Here is a 22318-nt window from a genome sequence, read left to right as displayed (position 1 = left end):
GATGCTGAGGCCAATCTGGTGTCACTGGTATCCCCTCGACTTCCACTCTGCAAAGCTGGCACTGATCCCACGGAGCCATTAGCACGCTGACGCGTCTGCCCACGGATCCCTTGTCCTGGACACAAATTTTGGCACATTCCGATTGAGATGGAGGGCCAGAAGATCCACGTCTGGTGTGCCCCACCACAGGCACAGTAGCCTGAACACCTCCAGATGCAAAGCCCATTCTCCTGGGTCCAGCATCTGGTGACTTAGATAGTCCCCCTGTCAGTTCTCCACTCCCGGGATGTAAATGGCCGACAGGGCCGGTACAGGTCGCTCTGCCCACTGAAGGATGTGAGCGACCTCCCGTGCAGCGGCCGAGCTTCTTGTTCCTCCTTGGTGATTGACATACGCCACAGCCATGGGGTTGTCTGACTGGATCCTGATCAGATGCCCTTGCAGTCTAATCGACCATGTGGAGAGGCATAGCCTAATCGCTCTCAGATCGAGCAGATGGATCAGCAACTTGGATTCCTCCATCGACCAGAAGCCCTGAGTCGACTGAACTCCCATTGCTCCACCTCAGCCGGATAGGCTGGCGTCTGTTGTGATCACCATCCATTTAAGAGGTAGGAACGACTTCCCAGTCTGAAGTACCAGGGACCTCAGCCACCAGATCAGGGAATCCCTGACTAACTGGCTCACCTGAATCTGTCTATCAAGGGACAATGGAGATTTGTCCCACTTGTCTCCCAGCACTCGCATGCAGAAGCGTAGCAACGACCACTTGTGGTTCATCAGCAGTTTTACTGCAGCTCTGAGAGTCTGCAGCTTGTCTGAAGGGAGAAACACTCTCGCTTCAATGGAGTCAAGCAGCAAGCCTAGGTACTCCAAACGCTGAGTCGGTACGATCACCGACTGCTTTAGGTTCAACAGCCACCCAAATTCCTGCAGGGTCTGCATGGGGATCGCCACATCTTCCTCTAACTCTGAGGCGGGAGATGCTCTCCTAGGAGATCGTCTAGGTAACCCAGGATCACGATCCCACGTTGTCGCAGCAACGCCAAAATAGGAGCCAATACCTTGGTAAAGACTCGGGGGGCTGATGCCAAACCAAAGATAAGAGCCACAAACTGGTAGTGGGCTTCCCCAACTGTGATCGCAGAAACCTCTGATGCCGAAGGCATAAGGGTATGCACAGGTACGCATCCTGGATGTCCAAAGACGCCAGGGAGTCCCCTTGATGGAGTGCAGCGACAACTGAGCGAACTGATTCCATTCTGAACCCCTGTACTTTTACAAAGTAATTGAGGGCTTTTAGGTCCAAGATTGGACGTACCCCTTCCTTCTTGGGGACTACAGTTTAAGTAGAACCCCTGGAAACGTTCCGACTCCGGAACAGGTACTATCACCCCACAATTCAGCCGCTCTCTTACCGCCCCATGGGGGCCTCCCGGCGAGCCAGGAGTACAGGTATGCTGGAGGGGAAGAATCTGTTTTGCGGCCAAGAGAGGAGTCATCTTGTAGCCAAAATCAGATCACAGACCCATTGGTCAGACAACCGAGAGGTCCACCAGGCTGCAAACTCCCGAAGGCAAACCTTCATGCGGTAGCACTTTTGCTCGTAGGCTTGTTAGGCTTGCGGTTTCAGGGACGCTTTTGTCCTTCAGAAGCCATCCTGCCAGGCTGGGGATGTGTGCCCGAATCTCTGGGCGGGCGAAAGCCGGTTGTGAGCGGAAAGAAGAGGGCCCTTACTTACGGCATGGCTCCTTAGCCTTCCTGGCCTGTGGGAGTAGTGTACACTTATCACCTGTGGCATTTTTAATAATGTCATCCAAAGAGGCTCCAAAGAGCTGGTCGCCAAGGAAGGGTAGATCCGTCAGGGCTTTCTTGGATGCCTGGTCAGCCGACCAGCATTTTAACCAAATCAGGTGGCTCAGCACCACTGCTGACATTGAAGCCCTGGATAACAGAGGGAGGGTATCCAGGGGCGCGTCACAAACGTACTTAAGGCCTGCACTAGTTAGTCTGCTAGTTCCACGCAGACAGGAGAAGCCTGTTCTCCCAATTTGCGGTGCAACAGTTTTGCCCACTCAGTTAGTGTCTGTGACACAAGTGCGGATGCCAGTACTGGTCGCATGGTTGACCCCACAACCATAAACAAGGAACGAGCCACTGCCTCGGCCTTCCTGTCCGTGGGATCCTTAAATACAGGAGTCCCCTCTACCGGGATCATGGTTACTTTGTTTAACCTGGATACTGGGGGATCCACAACCGGAGGAGCCGACCAATTCTTAAAAAGGCTTTCCTCAAAGGGGTCCATTGGAGTCGACCCCATTCCTTGTAAATGAACTTGTCAAAATAAGTCAGATATGGGAACATCTTAGTTGAACGGGCTGGCTTACGGGACCCAAAAGGGACCGCTACATCAGCAGAGGGATCTGCTGGCTCCTCAATTTTCAGGGTATCACGCGCAGCTGTGATAAGTGCTCTAACAAGTGCTTTATCGCACACGGACCCGGACAGGGACTCCTCCTCACTGTCCAAATGGTTCTGGTCAGAGTGTCTGAAATGACAGAGCAGGGGTCACCAGCCTCAGCAGGGCCTGAGTCTGCGTCAGAGCTCTCCCCAGAGGATGGGGGGGCAGGGGCCGCTTTATAGCACCTTGCTCCCACGCACCGCCTCCATCTTGCCAACAAACTAATTGAGGACCATCGACAAAGCGTCCAGGGGCGCTCCACATTCTGCAGGTGAACCGGTTGCAATTGCCTGGATTTCGGGGGAAGGAACACCCGCTTCTGAAGCCATGCTGACCCTACCCTGTCTGCCACCCGAAGAGGACTTAGGACAGTGACAGTCCCACCCTCCTTACTGCTGCTGACTGAGGGGCTCTTTCCCGCAGGACTCACCACCCTGAGGGGTTCTGCGCAATCCAACAGGCACTGTGCCTGTAGTCTCTGTTGGTTCCCAGATGCAGAGGAATCAGCTCTGTGTCGGTGGAAGCAGCTGCTAATGCCGCTGAAACCGCTCTGCAGTGTGCTCTGGCTTAAAGAAAATGGCCGCCCAGCGTCCAGTATAAGGACATAAAACACAGGGAAAATGGCCACCAGAGCTCTAACGGCAGCATGTGATCCTTTGAACACTGAAAAAACGTGTTCAGGCTTCCAGAAAATGGCAGCTGGCGTCCAGCATAAGGACAAATCACAGGGGAAATGGCCGCCAAAGCCCAGGAGAGCATGCTTTCTCTTGCCCACACCTAAGATGGCCGCTGATGCAAAAACGATGCACAGACACACACACCGCTCTGCAGCATCCCCCACAGGGAGGGGGAAAGGGACAGGGAAAGAGAAGAGATGGAGGTGAGGGGCCCCCCAAATCGACCTCCCAGGGAATGCAGAGCTGCTCAGCCCCACCAAGGCAGGGAGAGCTGTACTTACCAGTCCTGAAGAGCTGAGAGACATTCCATCACAGACCCACTCTCTGATCAGTACAGGGTGGCTGCTGGCCTGGCACACTGTGATGCAGACATCAGTAGCCCGGTCATATGTGTACCCCAGAGCATAAAAGCTCACGACCACCTCTGGAGCTGAGATTTCAACGTGGGCTGCCTAGCGCAGAGCTGCGACCTGCACGCGCTAGATGGCCAGGCTGGGGAGACTACAAGGATAAGGGTATCTAGCCTGTCACCAAGCCAGCTGTTGATAGCAGATCACAGGATCTATCGTCTTGTGCAAAAAGTCAAGCTTCTGCAGAAAAAAAAAAAGACGGACCGATGTGCGCGTCAGGGTTCCTAGATCCTTCTCCTTCACTAGGCAATATAAAACAGAGGCTGCAGTAGCATGCTGAGGGGTGGTTACCTAAGGGGCCGCCCCTTGAGCAGAACTAGAAAGGTCTACTTTTATTATCACATGTTAACATGTAATGCCTAGTTTTCTCCTGAAGGTGGCATAACAACCCAATGGTGTAAAGAGAGAAGCTGTGTCAGACGGTGAATATAAGAGAAACATTCTTGTATTTTTCTTTTTAGTTCTGGTTTAGCTGGCTGCCTGGAAAAAAGGTTTACATTATTGCACAACATATCAGTGGGCCTTAAGGCATTGGGTTCTTCAACAGATACTGAAATCGGAGCATGGTCCGATCAGAGAATAGAATGAATGTGTGCTGCAGACACTTTGGTCAGCATCTGGAGGTTGGATATGAAAAGATCAATTTGTGTGTAGGTCTTATGAGGATCTGCATACTAGGTAAAGTATTTTTCCGTAGGGTTAAGACAACGCCATACGTTGCATAAATCCTCTTTGTGTATGGCAGGTTGTAATGTAGGTTGAGTGATTGATTTTGCGTTTGAAATCAGTTTGTGGTCCACAATGGCATTGAAGTCTCCACAAATGAGGAGCGATCCTTTGCGGATTTGCAATTTTTCTATTTTTCTTAATTTTTTTCTTAAAATTGTATGTAGGAAAGCAATTTGGTATTAGGTACATATATGTTTGCTATGATATAGGTGACATTATTTATGTTGCATACAAGAACAACGTATCTGCCATTTTTATTCAGTAATGGAGTTTAAAAGACACAGAGTTCTTTATTGCTATCAAGGTCCTTTTTTTTTTTTAACATTAGCATTTGCTGTGAATATATGTGGGAACATCTTATGGGTACATTTAGGAGGCTTAGTAGCTAGAAAATGGGTCTCTTGTATGCAAATAATGTCTGCTTTAAGATTTTTAGAACTAGAAGACATAATTCATATAACTCACCACTAATTTCTCTAAAGGGGGGGCAGATTTTTTTTTTACCTGGCAATGGGGCACATTTTGGGGAATGGATTAACACAGTTAAAAGATATAATATAAAAATAAGATGAGAGTATACCAGGAATTAAAACAAAAAATAAAATTTATGGTATTAAATGAATGGAGATATTCACAGTTAAAATATTTTGTGCAAACATTACCGCAACCAATTAGATCTGAGGAGAACTTAAATCCAATTAATCAACTACGTAATTTACAGATAAAACTGAAACATAGTACATTCCAGATTTACAAAATACTCAAAGTTAGAAGGGCCCGCAATCCCTCAATTTATTTGAAAATTGGGAAAAGAAACTATGAACACATATAAAAGAGCAACACAAAGTACCAAGAGCTGTATATAGTTTTGCGGCAGATTTAAACAATAGAAACAAACTATAAATGTCTAGGCACAAAAACACCAGAGAAATCTCCTCTGTGCTGGAGAGATTGTAACCAAATGGGCACCATGCCCCATATATGGTGGGAATGCCCGAAGATACAGGAATATTGACAAGGGTTGCAACAATACATAAGGGAGATTTCAAGTTCAGAGATTCCTGATGACCGTGGTACTGTCTATTTCACAACACAATACTACAAAAAATACAATATAAGAATACAGTGCAGCCATACCTAATAAATGTGGCAAAGGGAGTAATACAAATAAAAATGGCTGGAACCAGAAAGACCTACAATAAGAGAATGGTTCAAACAAATCAACTATACATGCAAAATGGAGTATCTGAGTAGTAGGGAAGAGGACCAGTCAGCAAGATTTGCCACAATATGGGGAGGATGGATAGAATTCAAGAAAACTAGGAAATATGCAGAGAATTGATTTGAGTCGGTGAGGGGAGATGGGATTGGAGAACTGGAGAGGTCCCTGCTAAAGAAAAATGGGAAATTTGATTGTATGACTTAAGTGATCTTTTCTTTTTTACTTATCAATTTTACCTATATATGGAAGACCAAATAAAGTATAAGAAAAAAAAAAATAGACAGAATTCAGAGACTAGTGCCTAATGATTCTTACTCATATACAATTGAGTTTTGGGCACCGGTTCTCAAAAAAGGATATTGGGGAACTGGAGAAAGGGCAACCAAACTGATAAGAGGCATGGAGGTGCTCCACTATGAGGAAAGATTAGATGAACTGAATATATTCCACCTTTAGAAGAGGAGATTAAAGAGGTTGTGCACCCTTTACAACCACTTTTACCTACAGGTAAGCCTATTTTAAGGCTTACCTGTAGGTGTTGGAAATATCTCCTAAACCGCCACGGTTTATGATGTATTTACAATATAAAGCGTGCAGAAGTGACATCACACTACTCCAGACAGTCACAGAGCCGGAGTTTGTAGCCCCAGAAGGAAGAGGGGTGAAGATGGATGCTCACTGCTAGTGGGGACAGCGGTGACATTGCAGGCTTAGTTTTCAGGTAAGAGACACATAATAGGCTACTATGTGGTGCATAGTAGCCTATTATGCTTTACCTTTGCAGGGAAATAAAAATGAAGTAAAACCCATCAAACCCCAAACCCAACATGTACAAATACATAAGGTGTGGATATAGTGAACTTGGTGTTGAGTTATTTGAGCTGGGCACATATATCTGCAGTGTTTTGTTATCTCTCATTTCAAGCCTTAAATCCCATAGCTGTCTCTTGCCCTGTTCTTCTGTTATCATCCTGATGACTCCTGGCAAATCTTCTGTCACATATGATACAAGCAGCCAGAGTTTTGTGTTTGGGAGGATGCTATAAATAGATTAGCACAGAGCTGAAGAATTCAACAAACAGAGCTGAAAGTCTCTACCTATGAGGAGAGGGGGTGTGTGCCTTTTCTCCAATCAGCTCTCTTAGCTATATACCCAGGCTTCACTGCAGTGTTAACCGAAAAGAGAAAATCTCAAAACACAATGTGCATTTTTTAAACAGTGTATAAAGATGAAGACAGCAGACATACATGTTGTGAGGATGTTTTTCTTCCCCAGGGACAGGGAAGCTGGTCATAGTTGATGGGGCGAAAGATGAAATACAGGAGAATCTTAGAAGAAAACCTGTTGGAGCCTGCAAAAGACTTGAGGCTGTGACAGGGGTTCACCTTCCAGCCGGACAACTAAACAGCCTGATCTGCTATTTAATGTTTTAGATCAAAGCATATTCATGTTTTAGAATGGCCCAGTCAAAGTCCAGACCCAAATCCAATTGAGAATCTGTGGCAAGACTTGAAAATTTCTGTTAACAGATGCTTTTTGTTCAATCTGACAGAGCTTGAGCTTTTTTGCAAAGTAGAATGGGCAAAAATGTTACTCTCTAGATGTGCAAAGCTGGTAGAGACATACCCAAAAAAGAGTTGCAGCTGTAATTGCAGCAAAAGGTGGGTTCTACAAAGTATTGACTCAGAGGGGGTGAAAACAAATGCACGCCACACTTTTCAGATATTTGTAAAAAAAAAAAAATGAAAACCATTTGTTATTTTCCTTCCGCTTCACAATTATGTGACACTTTGTGTTGTTCTATCACATAAAATGCCAACAAAATACATTTACATTTTTGATGTGGAAAATTTGAAGGGATATGCATACTTTTTTTTTTCAAGGGACTGTGTATATATATATATATCGCCACAAATAGCCCCTCAGTGCAGTCTATTTGGTTAAAAAAGCTGCAGTAAATGTAAAGGAGAGACAAAAATAAAGGAGGATTTGACTCAGCCAAGGCTGGTATAGAAGTTTGTGAGACTGTCATACACAAGCCTTTTATGTCAATATATTGGAAGCGTCATGCTAGAACCTGGGCTCTGATGAGAATGCCTGGTTTATAAGTTAATGAGTGTTAAAGGATGGTGCTGGCTAGACTCAAGATGGCCATAGATGGGTAACAATTTGGCCAGTTTAACAGGGACTAGTCAAATTTCAATCCATGTACTGCTGTCCCTGTTCAACAGAAGTCAATTTTGAAAGTTGAAAAACGTATCGATCAGCGGCTGCAATTGTTGATCACCATATTCTCACAGCGGAGCAACCCCACTTTTAGAATATAATGTCCCATCAGGAAGAATTTCCAAATCCACCTTGTCTGTGTTGATGAAGGAATCCATTAATTTATGTATTTTTAATCAACCTGCTAGCTGATAGATAAAAAAAAACAAAAACAAAAAAAAAAACAGTAGTCAAACAAGCGGACAAAAGGTGTCTGTGACCCTGTTTTTTTTTTTTTTTTTTTTATGTCATATAAACAGTTTGCATGTAAGTATTTTAACTCTGTAAATAACTGAACAAGCCATGTTGCTATTTAAAATAAGGCTCTTCTACAAATGATGGCAAATGACAGTACCTTCACAGACTGGACAACACTCTCCTTCTGGTACATAATAGCGATCACAGTGTAGTTCACCACACTGAGCTGAGAAGCAGATGGAAACTCCTCCCTGACAACGGCAGAAGCGGCATGCATCCATGCGAAACATGTCCCCATCGTAGTATTCCACATTGTTAAAAATGCATGTTGGCTTTGTCTCTAAAACAAACAAAAACAAATAAAAAACATCTGATTAAGCCTACAGCAGATTTTTTTTTTTATTGAGCAGCTCTTATTCTACCAGTTAGTCCCATTATCCCAAAAACTCTAAGAAACAAATATATATATATATATATATATATATATATATATATATATATATATATATATATATATATATATATATATATATATATATACTAAAAACAAGCAGTGCAGACAGATACATAGGGGCCTGATTTAATTTAATTCAGCGTGATTTGATTCATTCATTCAAAAGGTGTTGAGTTGATGAAAAAAATAAAAATAAATAAAAACTCACAAGCAAGTCTAAAGATTATAAAGAAAACTACCCTTGTGAGAAAAGGATTTTTAAAACGTCTTACCTGTAAAATCCTTTTCTTTGAAGTACATCATGAGACACAGTGCCATAGTAGTTACTAAGTGGATTATAGGCCACCTTCAGGTGATGGACACTGGCATGCCCTAAGACAAAAAGTTCACTCCCTATATGACCCCTCCCACTACTGGGAGTACCTCCGTTTTGTAGCAAAGGAATACACGTGTATACCAAAAGAAGGGAGGGACCTCTGTGTCCCATGACGTACTACAAAGAAAAGGATGTTACAGCTGTTTGAAAAATCCTATATTCTTATCGTACATCACAGGACACAGAGCCATACTAGTGGTTACTATGTGGGATGTCCCAGAGCATTGCCAACTGAAGGGAGGGAGACAACAAAAGTAGGGCACTAAGAGACTAGAGGAGGTATACTGCAGCCTGCAGTACATTGTGCCCAAAGGCGATATCCTCATGACCTTTTACATCTATTTGATAGAATCTGGTAAATGTATGAACTGAAGACCAAGTTGTGGCCTTGCAGATTTGAGCCATGGAGGCTTGGTGATGCACTGCCCAGGAAGCACTAACAGCCCTGGTGGAGTGCGCTTTAATATGAAAAGGTGAAATTTTCCTCTCCCAATCACGTGACAGACCCATTTAGAAATAGACTTTGATGCTTAGGAGACCTTCTGGCAACACAGACAAAACATCTGTTTTACGAATTTGAGCGGACACCTTCAATTAGATCTTGACTGCTTCTCACCACTTCAAGAGAATGTAGTGAAGGCAGGCCAATATCCTGGTTTAAATGCAAATCTCACACTACCTTCAGAAGGACATTAGGATGAGGACGCAATACAACGTTATCCTTATGAATAATTAAATATGGCTCTTTACAAGAAAGAGCAGCCAACTCTGATACTCTTCTTGCAGAAAAAATTACAACCAGGAAAACTAAATTTCCTTGTCAAAAGGACCAAGGGAATAGCTTGTATCAGCTCAAGCGGCTGTTTCTGTAATGCCGACAGAACTAAATTCAAGTCCCAAGGGTCCAGGGGAGACCTAACCGGAGGATTAATCCGCGTTACCCCCTGAATATAGCTATGGACCAGAGAGTGTAAAGCAAGTGGTCGTTGAAAAAAAAACACAGATAAGGCTGACACCTGGCTGACACCTGGCCTTTGATAGTACTCAAGGCCATATTCATTTCTAATCCCATCTGTAGAAATTCAAAGATCCTACCTATGACATATTCCTTGGAGTGCCTGGATTCACACCAGGAGACATATTGGCAGAAAGATGTCGGGGTGAAGAGACCATTCTCCCGGGAACAACTGTTGGCGACTCAAGTAGTCCACCTGCCAATTCTCTATTCCCAGAATGACTGCCAATAGGCAAGGAATGTTGTTTTCTGCCCAGGATAGGATATGATTCACCTCTCTCTGAAACGCATAACTCCTCGTTCCCCCCTTTGGTGATTGATATAGGCCACTGTTGTGGCACTTTCAGATTGGACCCTAAGCGGACAATTACGTAATCTGGGCGTCCAGGCCTCCTGGGCCAGGCGTACTGCCCAAATCTCAAGAATATTGATGGGCAAGGGCATTTCTGTTTTGGAACATTTTCCTTGGACATACACTTCTTCCAGGACTGCTCCCCAGCCCAGAAGGCTGGCATCTGTTGTCAACACCTTCCAGGTAACTGGTAGGAAGGACTTTCCTTTCTGAAGATTCTTGGATATCAACCAACTGAGGCTTTGACACACTTTGGGGGATAAACGCATCGGGAAGTCTAGAGCTTGGATCTTTTTGTTCCAAGTTGACAGGATACTGTTTGCAGCAGTCTTGACTGAAAATGTGCATAAGGAAAGGCCTCACATGAAGCTACCATCTTCCCCAACATTCTCATGCAAAGTCAAATAGAAGGATTCTTCTTTGCTTTGACCACCTGAATCAGTTCCCTTATGGAACTGATCTTTTCCTGGGGTAAGAACACCCTCTTCTGGGCTGTATCTATGCTCAGGCCCAAGTACTGCAATCTCCTTGATGGTTTTAAGGAAGATTCCAACCTAGGTATTCCAAGTAGCTGACTGTGGTGACCAAACTCTGGTTTGGGCAGTCTACCGACTGATCAATCAAGAGTAGATTGTCTAAATAAGCCGTTATCCCCTGAGCCCTTAATCTGGTTAAAGGGGGGGGACAGAACCTTTGTAAACACTTGAGGTGCAGTAGCCAGGCCGAAAGGTAGAGCTAAAAACTGAAATGACGATTTTCTATCTTGAAGCGTAGAAATTTCTGGTGATCGGGGAAAATAGGTATATGTAGATAAGCATCCTTGCTGTCGATGGACGCTAGCAGTTCTCCACCTTGCAGAATGGAGACCACTGGTCGGATTGACTCCATGCGAAAAGAGCGGATATTCAAAAAACAATTTAGATCTTTGAGATCTAAAATGGGTCAGACATCCCCATTTGGTTTTGGTACCGTGAAAAGGTTTGAATAAAACCCTAACCCATGCTTTTCCATGGGGATCACTGATATCCCTTTTTGAGACAAGAGATGATCCAAAGCCAGAAAGAGAGATTTATTTTTTCCTGGGTCTCTGTGAATGTGTGATTTGAGAAAACGAGGAGACGGGAACTCTCGGAACTCTAGTCTGTGACCTAGAGATATTGAGGAAGCCACCTATTTGTCTCCACACTGTTCCTGCCAGACCCTTGACAACTGCAGAAGTCTTCCCCCCACTCGAGTGAGCGGGGTGCCCCTTCATAAGGTGGTTTTAGTATTTTGTTAAGCGAGCTTTCTCCCCAGGGCCTCTTTTGACCCTGGGGTTAGCCCTGAGGTTTACCTCTTGAACTTGATGGTGGAAGCCATCGAGACTTCCTGGAGGCAGATGCTCCTGGCACTGGAGAAAAAGCTTGTTTAAAAGAAAAACGCTTAAACTTTTTCTTAACTGCTAAAAAGGGAACTTTTTTCCATTAGAAATTATTTGTATATATTTATCCTTATCGTCTCCAAACAACCATTCACCATAAAAGCTTTTGGCATGGCGCTTCAACTGACCAATTTTTCAACCATAGAATTCTACGCACATGTACAGGCCCGAGCATAAGCCATGAGGCTTGGTGAAGAGAATCTTTCATAGCGTCTACTGTAAAACATAACACCTCTGATATCCCGACCAAATCTTGGGTATGTTTATCAGGAATAATCTTGAGCACCTCTTTAAACTGGTCTTTTAATGACTGACATACTCCAATCACTGCCAGTGCAGGCTGAACCACTGAACCTGCCAGAGAAATATTGTTTTTAAATAAGAATTAAAACTTCTTATCTGTTGGATCCTTCAGCATTTGAGCATTGATTACAGGACAAGTCAAGCTCTTGTTCTAAGAAGATATAGCAGTGTCAATTGCTGGAATCCCCCATTTCTTATTAAACTTTTCCTCCATAGGACAAAGCGTTGAAAACTTTTTTGCAGGAAAACACTGTTTATCTGGGTGCTCCCGCTCAGAATAGATATGTTTTTTCAGTAATGCGTGGATAGGAAAAGCATGAACAGCTTGGTGAGGCCTTAGCGAACCCAAACAAGAAGTGGGCTCATCGGCTGACTCCGCTACTGGCAGCAGAAATGTGGAGCAGACCAATTCAGTGAGAGATTTTACCAACAACCTTTAATGTGAACCTGATCCATCCATATTAGACTATTCAGAAGAGGAGTCATCAGGCTCTTCCTGGTCCCCTGAAAGAAAAGCATCCTCTATCGCCTCCTGTTCCTCAGTTTGAGGGTCCTGGGTAATAGACGGGGACCTGCTATGCTTAGTCCCACTCTGGGATGCGATTAAGGCATCAATTTTTTGTTCCAAGCTTACAAAGGCTGAGGAAAAAAACTTTTTCAGTAATATATACAGGGACTGCAGTGCTGAAAGCAGCTGCAACACCCAATGTCCTTAATGGCTCACTCTGACCGGCCAAAACATTCTCAGAGGAGGATGCCATTTTCTTAAAGATGTTTTTAGGCTTCCTAGTGGCCAAAGAAGTCTTTCTAGAGCCCTTTTTTGAGGTGTGTTTACCCCCCCCCCCCCTTCCGGCCATTGCCTGATGCACAAAACAGAGGTACTACCAGATAGAACACATCCACTGCTTGAGCAATAGTGCAGCCCTGCAGCTGCTATTAATGCTCAGCCTGATGCAATAGGAAATGTGTCAAAAGGAATGCCTGTGTTACCTCTTGCTCTTGTGTCTCTCCACAGCTTGCGGCAGTATCAATGGTGCTTTAAAAAAAAAAAAAAAAAAAAAAAAAAAAAAAAACACTTTCCCGCATTGGACGTCGGAGGACACCAATGCCTCGCCAAGCCCCGTCCCCACTCTGTCACCTACGGTACCCCTCCTCTCTTTTAAAAAAAAAAATAGCTTTCTTGCGCTGCTGCAGGCCTCTGATCCCATGGGATCGGTTTTGTGAGGGAGGAAATGGCGAGAAGGGAGCCTGGAAGCCGCTGAGAAGGGTGGCATGCCATTTTTATTTATATATGTGTGTGTGTGTGTGTGTGTGTGTGTGTGTGTGTGTGTGTGTGTGTGTGTGTATTTTTTTTTTCCTAGTGCTTCTTCCTTTTGAATAGGGGAAGAAAACAGCACAGGTGGGGGCGTCTGGTGGGGAAGGAGACTTTCATAAGAAAATTCAAAAATTTCTTAGAAAAACTGCACTTGCCTTTCCCGCTGCAGAGTTTTCTGTAATAAAACCAACAGACCCAATCTTCACCCATCACGGTGGGTTCCGTTAACAAACCTTCAGGAGCTTGGGACCCTCGGGGAAACCCACGATCCTGGACCTGTAATAGCACCACTGCCAGTAAAACTTTATGGCCTTAATACCAAAAGTACTGGATCCCGGGGTCCAGCTCTCTAAAAAGAGAAGCATTTACAAGCAAGACCTTGTTTCTTTGGAAACAAGGCCTGGGTACCATACAATTCGGCCAAAAGAGACACTTTAAATGGATCCGGCTGCATGGCTAGCCCCAGCAAGGATTGCTCCAGAGGAACTCAGCACAGCACATCTTTTCTCGTGACCAACACCTTAGACACTGGCAAAAAAACTGAGGTGCTCCCAGTAGTGGGAGGGGTTATATAGTGGACTTTGTGTCTTAGGGCATGCCAGTGTCCATCACCTGAAGGTGACCTATAACCCACATAGTAATTATTATGGCTGTGTCCCGTGATGTGCGATAAGAAAGTGGTAATGCTGCATAGAGTATATGTAGGAGTATACAATTTCAAATGATCAAAATCTGTTTAGAGTTACTTTAGAAAATGACCACCCAAGTCTATGATTTGTCTTTACACATGTGCCAAACAATAAAACATTAGCTATACAATGTTTCATATTTTATGCACGCAGTGGTTTAAGGAAGAAAGTAATTTTCTTCTAGTTCCAGATTCTCAATATAGCCAGTATATGTCACTTGAGTTATTGTACTGTTTACTGTGCTGTCCTCAAGCAAGCAGCTCACAAGTGACACCCATTATGTTAGACTAATATATATATGGGGGTAATCTATCTTATGATGGCCAGGATGCAACTCCGTTAAAGCTGTGCTGAGAGGACAAAAAAAAAAAAAAAAGCACGTCTCTGATTTATCTGGAAACATCCATCATCATATAAGAGGCAGAAGACTTGAAATGGGAACATTTTCACTTCTTTCTATTACTCGTCTAACTTAAGTTTCCATAGCACTTCAATAAATTATACACGCTTGACTGCAAATTAATGTTGCTGAAAAATGACCAAACTGCTTGACAATGGTCCTTCTGTAAACAACACTCAATTTTATTAGAGAAAGGCCTTTAAGATGCAGGCTGAGTACAGGCTTACCACTTGATGCCAAGGCCAGTATAACCATTTGGCACAGTAACTGGCCAGTTCAGACAGTAATTGCCATTGAGATAAAGTAGTTATCTGCATGTCACAGTGTGCTCTATTTCTCACAAAATTTCAGATAGCCACACAGAAACACTTGACATTTTTTTACATTGCTAGACAAAGAAAATATGTTTATAGTAAAACAAAATGCATGAGGTGTTATTTTGAACAGTGTTGGCAAAGAAACCAGAAGACAAATCGATATGTGGTATATAAGATAAAATCGTTGGTCACTTAATACATACTGTATGCTTCTCTTCTTCATTAATGCAAAAGAGCCAACAAGTACATGGCTGCAGGTCTTGATATGGTCAAGAGATTGGAATATTCAACCAAACATTAAATTATGGTGATATGTGAAACTTTAAAATTGCAAACACTCATGGAATGGCGCCAAACTTTGGTACTTAAAGATCTCCATAGGCAACACTAATGTTTTTTTACAGATTACCAGTTTAGAGTTACAGAGGAGGTCTGGTGCTAGAATTGTTGCTCTTGCTCCAACGCATGTGGTGATACCTCATGTGTGTGGGTTGAACAGTGTTTACACACGTGTGTGTTCACTTCTCTGCGCGAGCACACAGGTATGGGGGGCACTTTATTTACTTATTTTTATTGTTTATTTTACTTTATTTTATTTTTCTACACTTTCTCTTAAAAAATTTTTTGATCACTTTCATTCCTATTACAAGGAATGTAAACACCCCTTGTAATACGAATGGTGCGTGATAGGTTCTCTTTGTGGAGAGATGTGGGTTCTATAAGACCCCACATCTCTCCTCCAGGCTGGAAAGCAGGAGATCAAAAATAAATTAACAATCCCATGCTTTCTAGACACGATCATGGCTGTGTTTAAAATCGCGGCCCGGGCGTGATGTCATAACGTCACACCCGGGCCTCCGACCGTCATAAAGATGACTGGTGACCATCTGGTCACCAAAAATCTCTATGGTCATCATCTGGCAGTGGCAGATTCATTTTCCGGGTCCCCAATGGCATAGGAGAAGCACGGGAGGGCAGCGTGGGCTATCCCTTTCCGTCGCCTGTAAGAAAGATCACGCAGCAGAGCTGCTGCTATGATAATTCTTATGGTACACAGACTCTCTGGCACTAAAATATGATATCTGGATGATGCCTGTAGCTGCAGGCATCATTCAGATATACCCACTGAAAGTCAAGGATATCATATGACATCCTTGGGCTGGAAGTCCAGGGTTAAAAAAAAAAAAAACACATACTCAGTATCGATTTCACACTGCATCTGTACACCACTGCCTTTAAAGTGGTGTTCCATCCGCAAAAATAAATAAATAAATAAATGTCAGCATCTACAAACACTGTAGCTGCCAACTTTTAATAAGGACACTTACCTGTCCAGAGAGCCCGCAATGTCGGCCCCGCAAGGCCGATCTGTCCATCGGCCTTGGGGGACCATTCCAGCTAAAGGGGTTTCCTACTGTGCATGTGCCAGTCGTGCATCGCTTTGTAAATGGCCAGCGGATCCTAGAAGACAGTGGGGGGGGGGGGGGTGGGCTCAATGCACAAGAGCAAATGACGTCCCACGCCACGGCCTGGCTGGATTAGAAGTATACTTAGTTCTTCAAGAAAATGTACCAAAGAAAACAGTGTGATCAAAGACAGCTGATCGCCCAGTTCTTGGTCTTCAGTGAGTAGAGAGATGGTGACTTCAGTGGCATGATGAAAGTCCAGGCATCTGGGTGGACCTCTCCAGGGTCTGGACCAACTGAATGAGGCCATCCAACAACAGACCCACTGTTGGCTAAATAACTGTCAGAGGAGTTCAGAATGACGTGCACTTTGGCCCTACTTCTCCTTTAAATGACACAAAAAAAATAATACAGGCTGTTGGGCTTCTACTCTTATCAGAAGAATGCAGTTAATAAACTGGCAACTAAAAGCAAATATACTGAAATCATGTACATTGCTTAGAATATTTTTTTTTTCCAAAACTTTTTTTTTTTTTTTTTTTATAAAAAAACGGAGTCAAGAACATTATGGAACCCTTGTGTACATGGCAGTATATGTTTTTCCCAGGTGGTGTTTGTTAAATTTGTCTGTAAATCTTGGGCCCAGGCCTTGCAGGCTATCCCCTCATCAGCTTGGGTATCGTCCCAGAGCATGTTGTGAATCATGGAAATAACATGCTGTTGAGGCATGTGGCTTAGGCATAGGTTTTTAAAGGGGGATAGGGCTTCGGGACAGGTCAGTCTTGTGTTGAATAAGGTTTATGTAGTGCTCAATTTGCAAGTATTCTAGGAAGCTTAATTTCGGTTCAGCCAAGAGTGTGTTCATGGGTGTATAGCTTAAAACCAGTTAATTTTAAGACCAGAAAGCTTGCCAAAGTCTTCTATCAGTGTCAAAGCAAGGGGGAGTGATTGAGTCGAATCGTTCAGGTACAGTAGGGTATCATCAGCATAAGTGCTGATCTTCTCCACTATCCCACCCCTACGCAAACCCACTATGCCCACGTGTTCACGGATTGCGATAGCCAATGGCTCCGCCGCCAAAGCATACAGCAAGGGCGACAGGGGGCACCCCTGTCTAGTCCCTCTAGACAGAGGAAACTGCCCCGAGGGCCCGCCATTCGCCAAGACCCTGGCCACCGGATTCTGATAAAGCAGTTGGATCCACCTAATAAATTTAGGCCCTATACCAAACCGAGCCAAGCAAGTCCATAGGTATCCCCACTCAACAGAATCAAAAGCCTTGGCGGTGTCCAAGGCGACTATTATCCTAGAACCAGGATCGTCATGGGGGGTCTGGAGATTGATAAACAGTCTGCGGAGGTTAAACAACGTGTTTCTACCGGGCATGAATCCCGCTTGATCCGCATGGATCAGCGAGAGGATTACTTTATTGAGTCGGATGGCAAGAATCTTAGCAAGTATCTTAACATCTACCTGCAAGAGGGAAATAGGGCGATAAGATTCCGGGAGATGCGGGTCCTTTCCAGGTTTAGGGATTAACACAATAGTCGCCTCCGTCATAGACATTGGAAGTTCGGCGTGCTGAAATATGGACTCATAGATTGCTAGCAGCTTAGGGGCCAGTAATTCTATGTAAGTAGAGTAAAATTCTATCGGTAAGCCATCTGAGCCCGGGGCCTTGGATGACGGGAATGTAGCAATAGCTGAAACTATTTTGTCCCGAGTCAGAGGTGCCTCCAACCCAGAGACCTGTTCCTCAGTCAATTGGAGGAACTGCAGTCCATTCAAGAAAGATTCCATCAGGGAGGGATCGGCCGAAGCAGTAGAGGTGTACAGAGAGATAAAGAAGTTGCGAAACATCTGCGTGACCCGTATAGGATCAGTCTCAAGTACACCCTGTGGCGAGCGGAGGGAGATCACCACAGGAGGTCTCTCCTCACCATGAACTAAATAAGCCAATAGTTTCCCCGCTCGCTCACCATGCTCAAACGACCTCTGCCTGAGAAAGAACAGCTTCTGTTTGGATTTTTCATAAAGCAATAGGTCGAGTGTTCTAGAGCAAAGCCTAAGACTATCTGCCTTTTCTGCCGAAGGGTCACGCATAAAATCCTGTTCCAGTGTCTGAAGAGTATGTGTTGCCTCAGCTACATTAGCAGCAGAAGATCGCTTTACCCGGTTAATTTGGGCCTGCAAGGTCATTCTAGCATGAAGTTTAAAAGCCTCCCAAACTACATACGGTCTGGCCGAGCCCTCGTTAGTCTCAAAAAAAGCCCGCCATCCCGATTAAAGGTCCCCATCGTCAGGAAGGAGAGTTAGCCAGAAGGGATTAAGGCGCCAAGTCGTCAGGGGGTGAGTATGCCGTAGGGAGAGCGTCGCCCAGTAGGGACAGTGGTCAGAGAGCGATCTGGGGTGCAGGCCCACGTCAGCAAGTCTAGACAGGAGGGATGTAGAGAAGAGTATAAGGTCTATGCGGGACATAGAGTGATGAGCAGCGGAGAAACATGTGAAAACACGTTGTGTTGGATGCCTAGTTCGCCACGAGTCCATCAGGTGGAAATCGCGGAGAAGTCTGGCAAACCTGGTCAGGGAAGGGCTCGGGGTGCCTCGAGAGGGGTTCGCCATCCTATCCAGGGACCTGTCTAACACATTATTAAAGTCCCCCATCCACACCACGGAGGCAGCGGGATGAAGAGCCATATAATTAAATCCCTCAGACAGCACACCAAACTGGAATGGTGGGGGCACATAAAAAGCCATTATAAGAAACATATCCCCATGCAGTTTTGCCTTAAGAAATACAAATCTACCCAAGGGGTCAATGACCGAATCCTGGAGCTCAAAGTGTGTGTGTTTAGCTATCAGAAGGGAGACACCCCTGGAATAGGTAGTATGAACAGAATTATATCCCCAGCCTATCCAAGGACGCCGGAGCGCCCTGAGCATAGAACCCTCAGCATGTGTTTCCACTAAGGCCACCACATCTGCCTTCATCTTTTTGAGCTGCCCGAAAACGGCTGACCGTTTAATAGGGCCCCCCAATCCCCTCACATTCCATGTAAGAAATTTCAGTGTGGCCATGGGTGCTTATCAATCAATGGTGAGACTCCAGGAGACAGATCAACCCACAAGGACAGAGCAACCAAGACCCGCCCCCCCCGGAATAAAGGAGGGCCCCACCCCCCCTGCCAGACATACATTGTACCATAGAAAACAATCATAGTAAAACTCAAAAAAAACGTGTTTATCCCATAAAAACCATACATCTCCCCTCCCCGCCCTGCACTGGCCCCAATTAGTGCGGGCATTGACCCCAAACTGCCAACAGGGCATAAACAATGTCCAACTCGGAAAGGAACAACACCGCAACTGGGAATCACCCATAGAGACAGGAGGAGGAAAAAACAAGGCGTTATGTCGGTTGTTCCAGTCCGAGAGGTGCATAGTAAAACTTCGGGCGAAACTTCGCTGTATTATGTGACACTATAGGACTGTGCTCACAGAGCATAGTGAGCTTGCTGGTTAGTTGGTCCCCTCCGCCGGCCAGGAGGGCGCAGAAAAATACATTTCTATAATAAGTAGTAAAAGAACCAAAGTTAAAGTTTCAACACAGACATTGGTAAGGGCAGCCGTGGTGCACAGTGAGATAACACAGGGCTCCGCAGGAAGCAGGGGTCTTCTTCCATCCAAGCCATCAGGCAAGGCAACTAAAACCGCCCCAATACTATCCTGCATAGGACACCAGACCAAAGTCAGGAGTTCCAGCACATACGGGGTGGGGGACCCTGCCCCCATTCTCTTAGGCAGCAGTATTATCCAGTGAAAGGTGTGTCTAGGCGGACAGGAGCCCCGCAGAACATGTCCGGTCCAGTTATGCGTGCGCGCCAATGAGAATGTTAAGTCGCATGAAACAAAACGGATACAGTCAGCATCACAACATTGTAGGTCTGGAAATAGTGTGTCTAGTAAAAAGAACTGACAGGCCATGGCATAGGCAGTAAGAAGGTGGATAGACACGGCCCCAATCCAGGGAAACAAATACAGTCAGAAGTGTGTAGGTGGGAAAAAAAAGGGGCATTTTCATCTTTGCACATATACTCATCTGCCAGCATCCCGGCGCTCCAGCCACGACAGCACTGTCTCAGGATCCTCAAAAAAGTGGGCCCGGTCCGTGCCTTCCACACGCAGATGAGCAGGAAATAACATGGCATACTTTATATTCTTGATGCGCAGGCGTCTTTTCACTTCCATAAAACTTTTGCGTTTTTTCTAAACTTCAGAGGAGAAATCAGGGAAAACTGCTACGGTTTTGTTTTCAAAAGGGATATTCCCCTTTTCCCTGCTGAGCCGAAGGATGGTGTCTCTATCCCTAAAATTTAGGAATTTAGCAATAAAAGTGCGGGGAGGCGCCCCCGGGGGGGGAGGCTTGCCTGACAGCCTATGGGCGCGTTCCACCGCAAACATGGGGGAGAATGAGTCCCTTCCATATGTATCCACAAGTAACTTTTCCAAATAAGTTGGGGGGTCTCTGCCCTCCACCCCCTCAGGGAGGCCTATGAAACGCAGGTTACATCTGCAAATCCTGTTCTCAATGTCATCCTGTTTCTGAAGGATTTGATGTACTTGGTGCTGCATGGCCTCTGAGGAGATCTGCAGGGGGGGGGGGGGGGGAGTCTTCTACATTACTCAGGCGGGTTTCAACTTCAGTGACCCTCTCCCTAAGCTTCTGAAAGTCTTGCCGAACCAGCGATATATCTACCTTTACCTCCTCAATCCTGGCTGTGAGGTTAGTCTGGCAGTTCGTTACCGCTTCCTGGCAGACCGTAATGGCATCGAGGAGCCTGTTCGTGTCTGCGCTCCGCGTGTCCTCCTCCCCCTGTATGGCGGCGCCATCTTGGTCTGCGGGGCCTGGTCCTTCATGCCTGAATTGTGACAGTCTGGCGGCCGCTGCACTGTTCCGCTTCGTCGGCGACATATGCCCCGCGGTTGTCCGGTCAGCGGAGCGATCAGAGCGGAGAAAAAAAAGGCAATCTGCGTCTCAGGATAGGTGTTCAGGATATGCGGCAGGCGGAGCTCAGCTCACATGCGTCCTATCTCATGCCGCTCCATGCCACGCCCCAAAAGATGGCTATATTTAACTATATTATTGTGTGCAGCTTCTTCAGAAATGACATGAAAAGCTATTACTACTTATAATTTAGTGTGTAAAAGATGTACAGGTAAGCTACATATTACACAGGTGTGGTTGATATGTACCTCGACTGATAATATGTGGTTTACATTGATACAATGCTTACCAAAAAAAACTGTGTGCAATTTAAGTGTCACATGATCTGCCATTACATATACACACCTTTTTGAAAGGCCCCAGAGGCTGCAACACCAAAGCAAGAGGAACCACTAACCAAACACTGCCATGAAGACCAAGGAACTCTCCAAACATGTAATGGACAATATTATGATAAGTAAAAGCCAGGGTTAGGTTATAAAATAAAATATGTCAATCTTTGATGATCACTAGGCGCACCATCAAAAAAATGGAAAGAACATGGCACAACTGTAAACCTGCCAAAAGATGGCTGCACACCAAAACTCACAGACTGGGCAAGGAGGACATTAATGAGAGAGGCAGCATGGAGACCTAAGGTAGCCCTGGAGGAGCTGCAGAGTTCCAAAGCAGCGACTGAAGTATCTGTACATAGGACAACAATAAGCCGTACACTCCATAGAGTTGGGCTTTATGGCAGAGTGGCCAGAAGAAAGCCATTACTTTCAGCAAAAAAACAAAAAAAAATGGCAAGTTTTGAGTTTGCGAAAAGGCATGTGGGAGACTCCCAAAATGTATGGAGTAAGGTGCTCTGGTCTGATGAGACTAAAATTTAACTTTTTGGCCATTAAAGAAAACCCTATGTCTGGCACAAACCCAACACAACACATCACCCAAAGAACACCATCCCCACAGTGGAACATGGTGGTGGCAGCATCATGCTTTGGGGATGTTTTATAAGCAGTCAGGACTGGGAAACTGGTCAGAGTTGAGGGAAAGATGTATGGTGTGAAATACAGGTATATTCTTGAGAAAAACCTTAACCACTCTGTGTGTGATTTGAGGCTAGGGTAGAGGTTCACCTTCCAGCAGGACAATGACACCAAACACATAGCTAAAGCAACACTTGAGTGGTTTAAGGGGAAACATGTACATGTGTTGGAGTGGCCAAATCAAATCCCAGACCTCAATCCAATAGAAAATCTGTGATTAGACTTAAAAAAAATTGCTGTTCACAAGCGCAAACCATCCAACTTGAAGGAGC

General features: G+C 44.9%; 1 protein-coding gene across 1 annotated transcript in view; it reads right to left on the bottom strand.

Moving 5' to 3' along the window:
* The window catches only part of CRIM1 (cysteine rich transmembrane BMP regulator 1), a 1166729-nt gene that overhangs the window by 426938 nt on the left and 717473 nt on the right, over positions 1-22318 (bottom strand). Inside the window, exon 6 of the mRNA XM_077486443.1 lies at positions 8121-8303. Coding sequence (XP_077342569.1) covers positions 8121-8303 — 183 coding nt within the window. The remainder of the gene's footprint in view (positions 1-8120; positions 8304-22318) is intronic.

Source organism: Lithobates pipiens, unplaced genomic scaffold, assembly GCF_037356315.1.
Source record: "Lithobates pipiens isolate NorthernLeopardFrog02 unplaced genomic scaffold, aLitPip1_a1.2 Scaffold_18, whole genome shotgun sequence".
NCBI classification, from domain to species: Eukaryota; Metazoa; Chordata; class Amphibia; order Anura; family Ranidae; genus Lithobates; species Lithobates pipiens.
The sequence above is the reverse complement of the archived record's forward strand: the minus strand, read 5'-3'. Positions and strand labels throughout refer to the sequence as shown.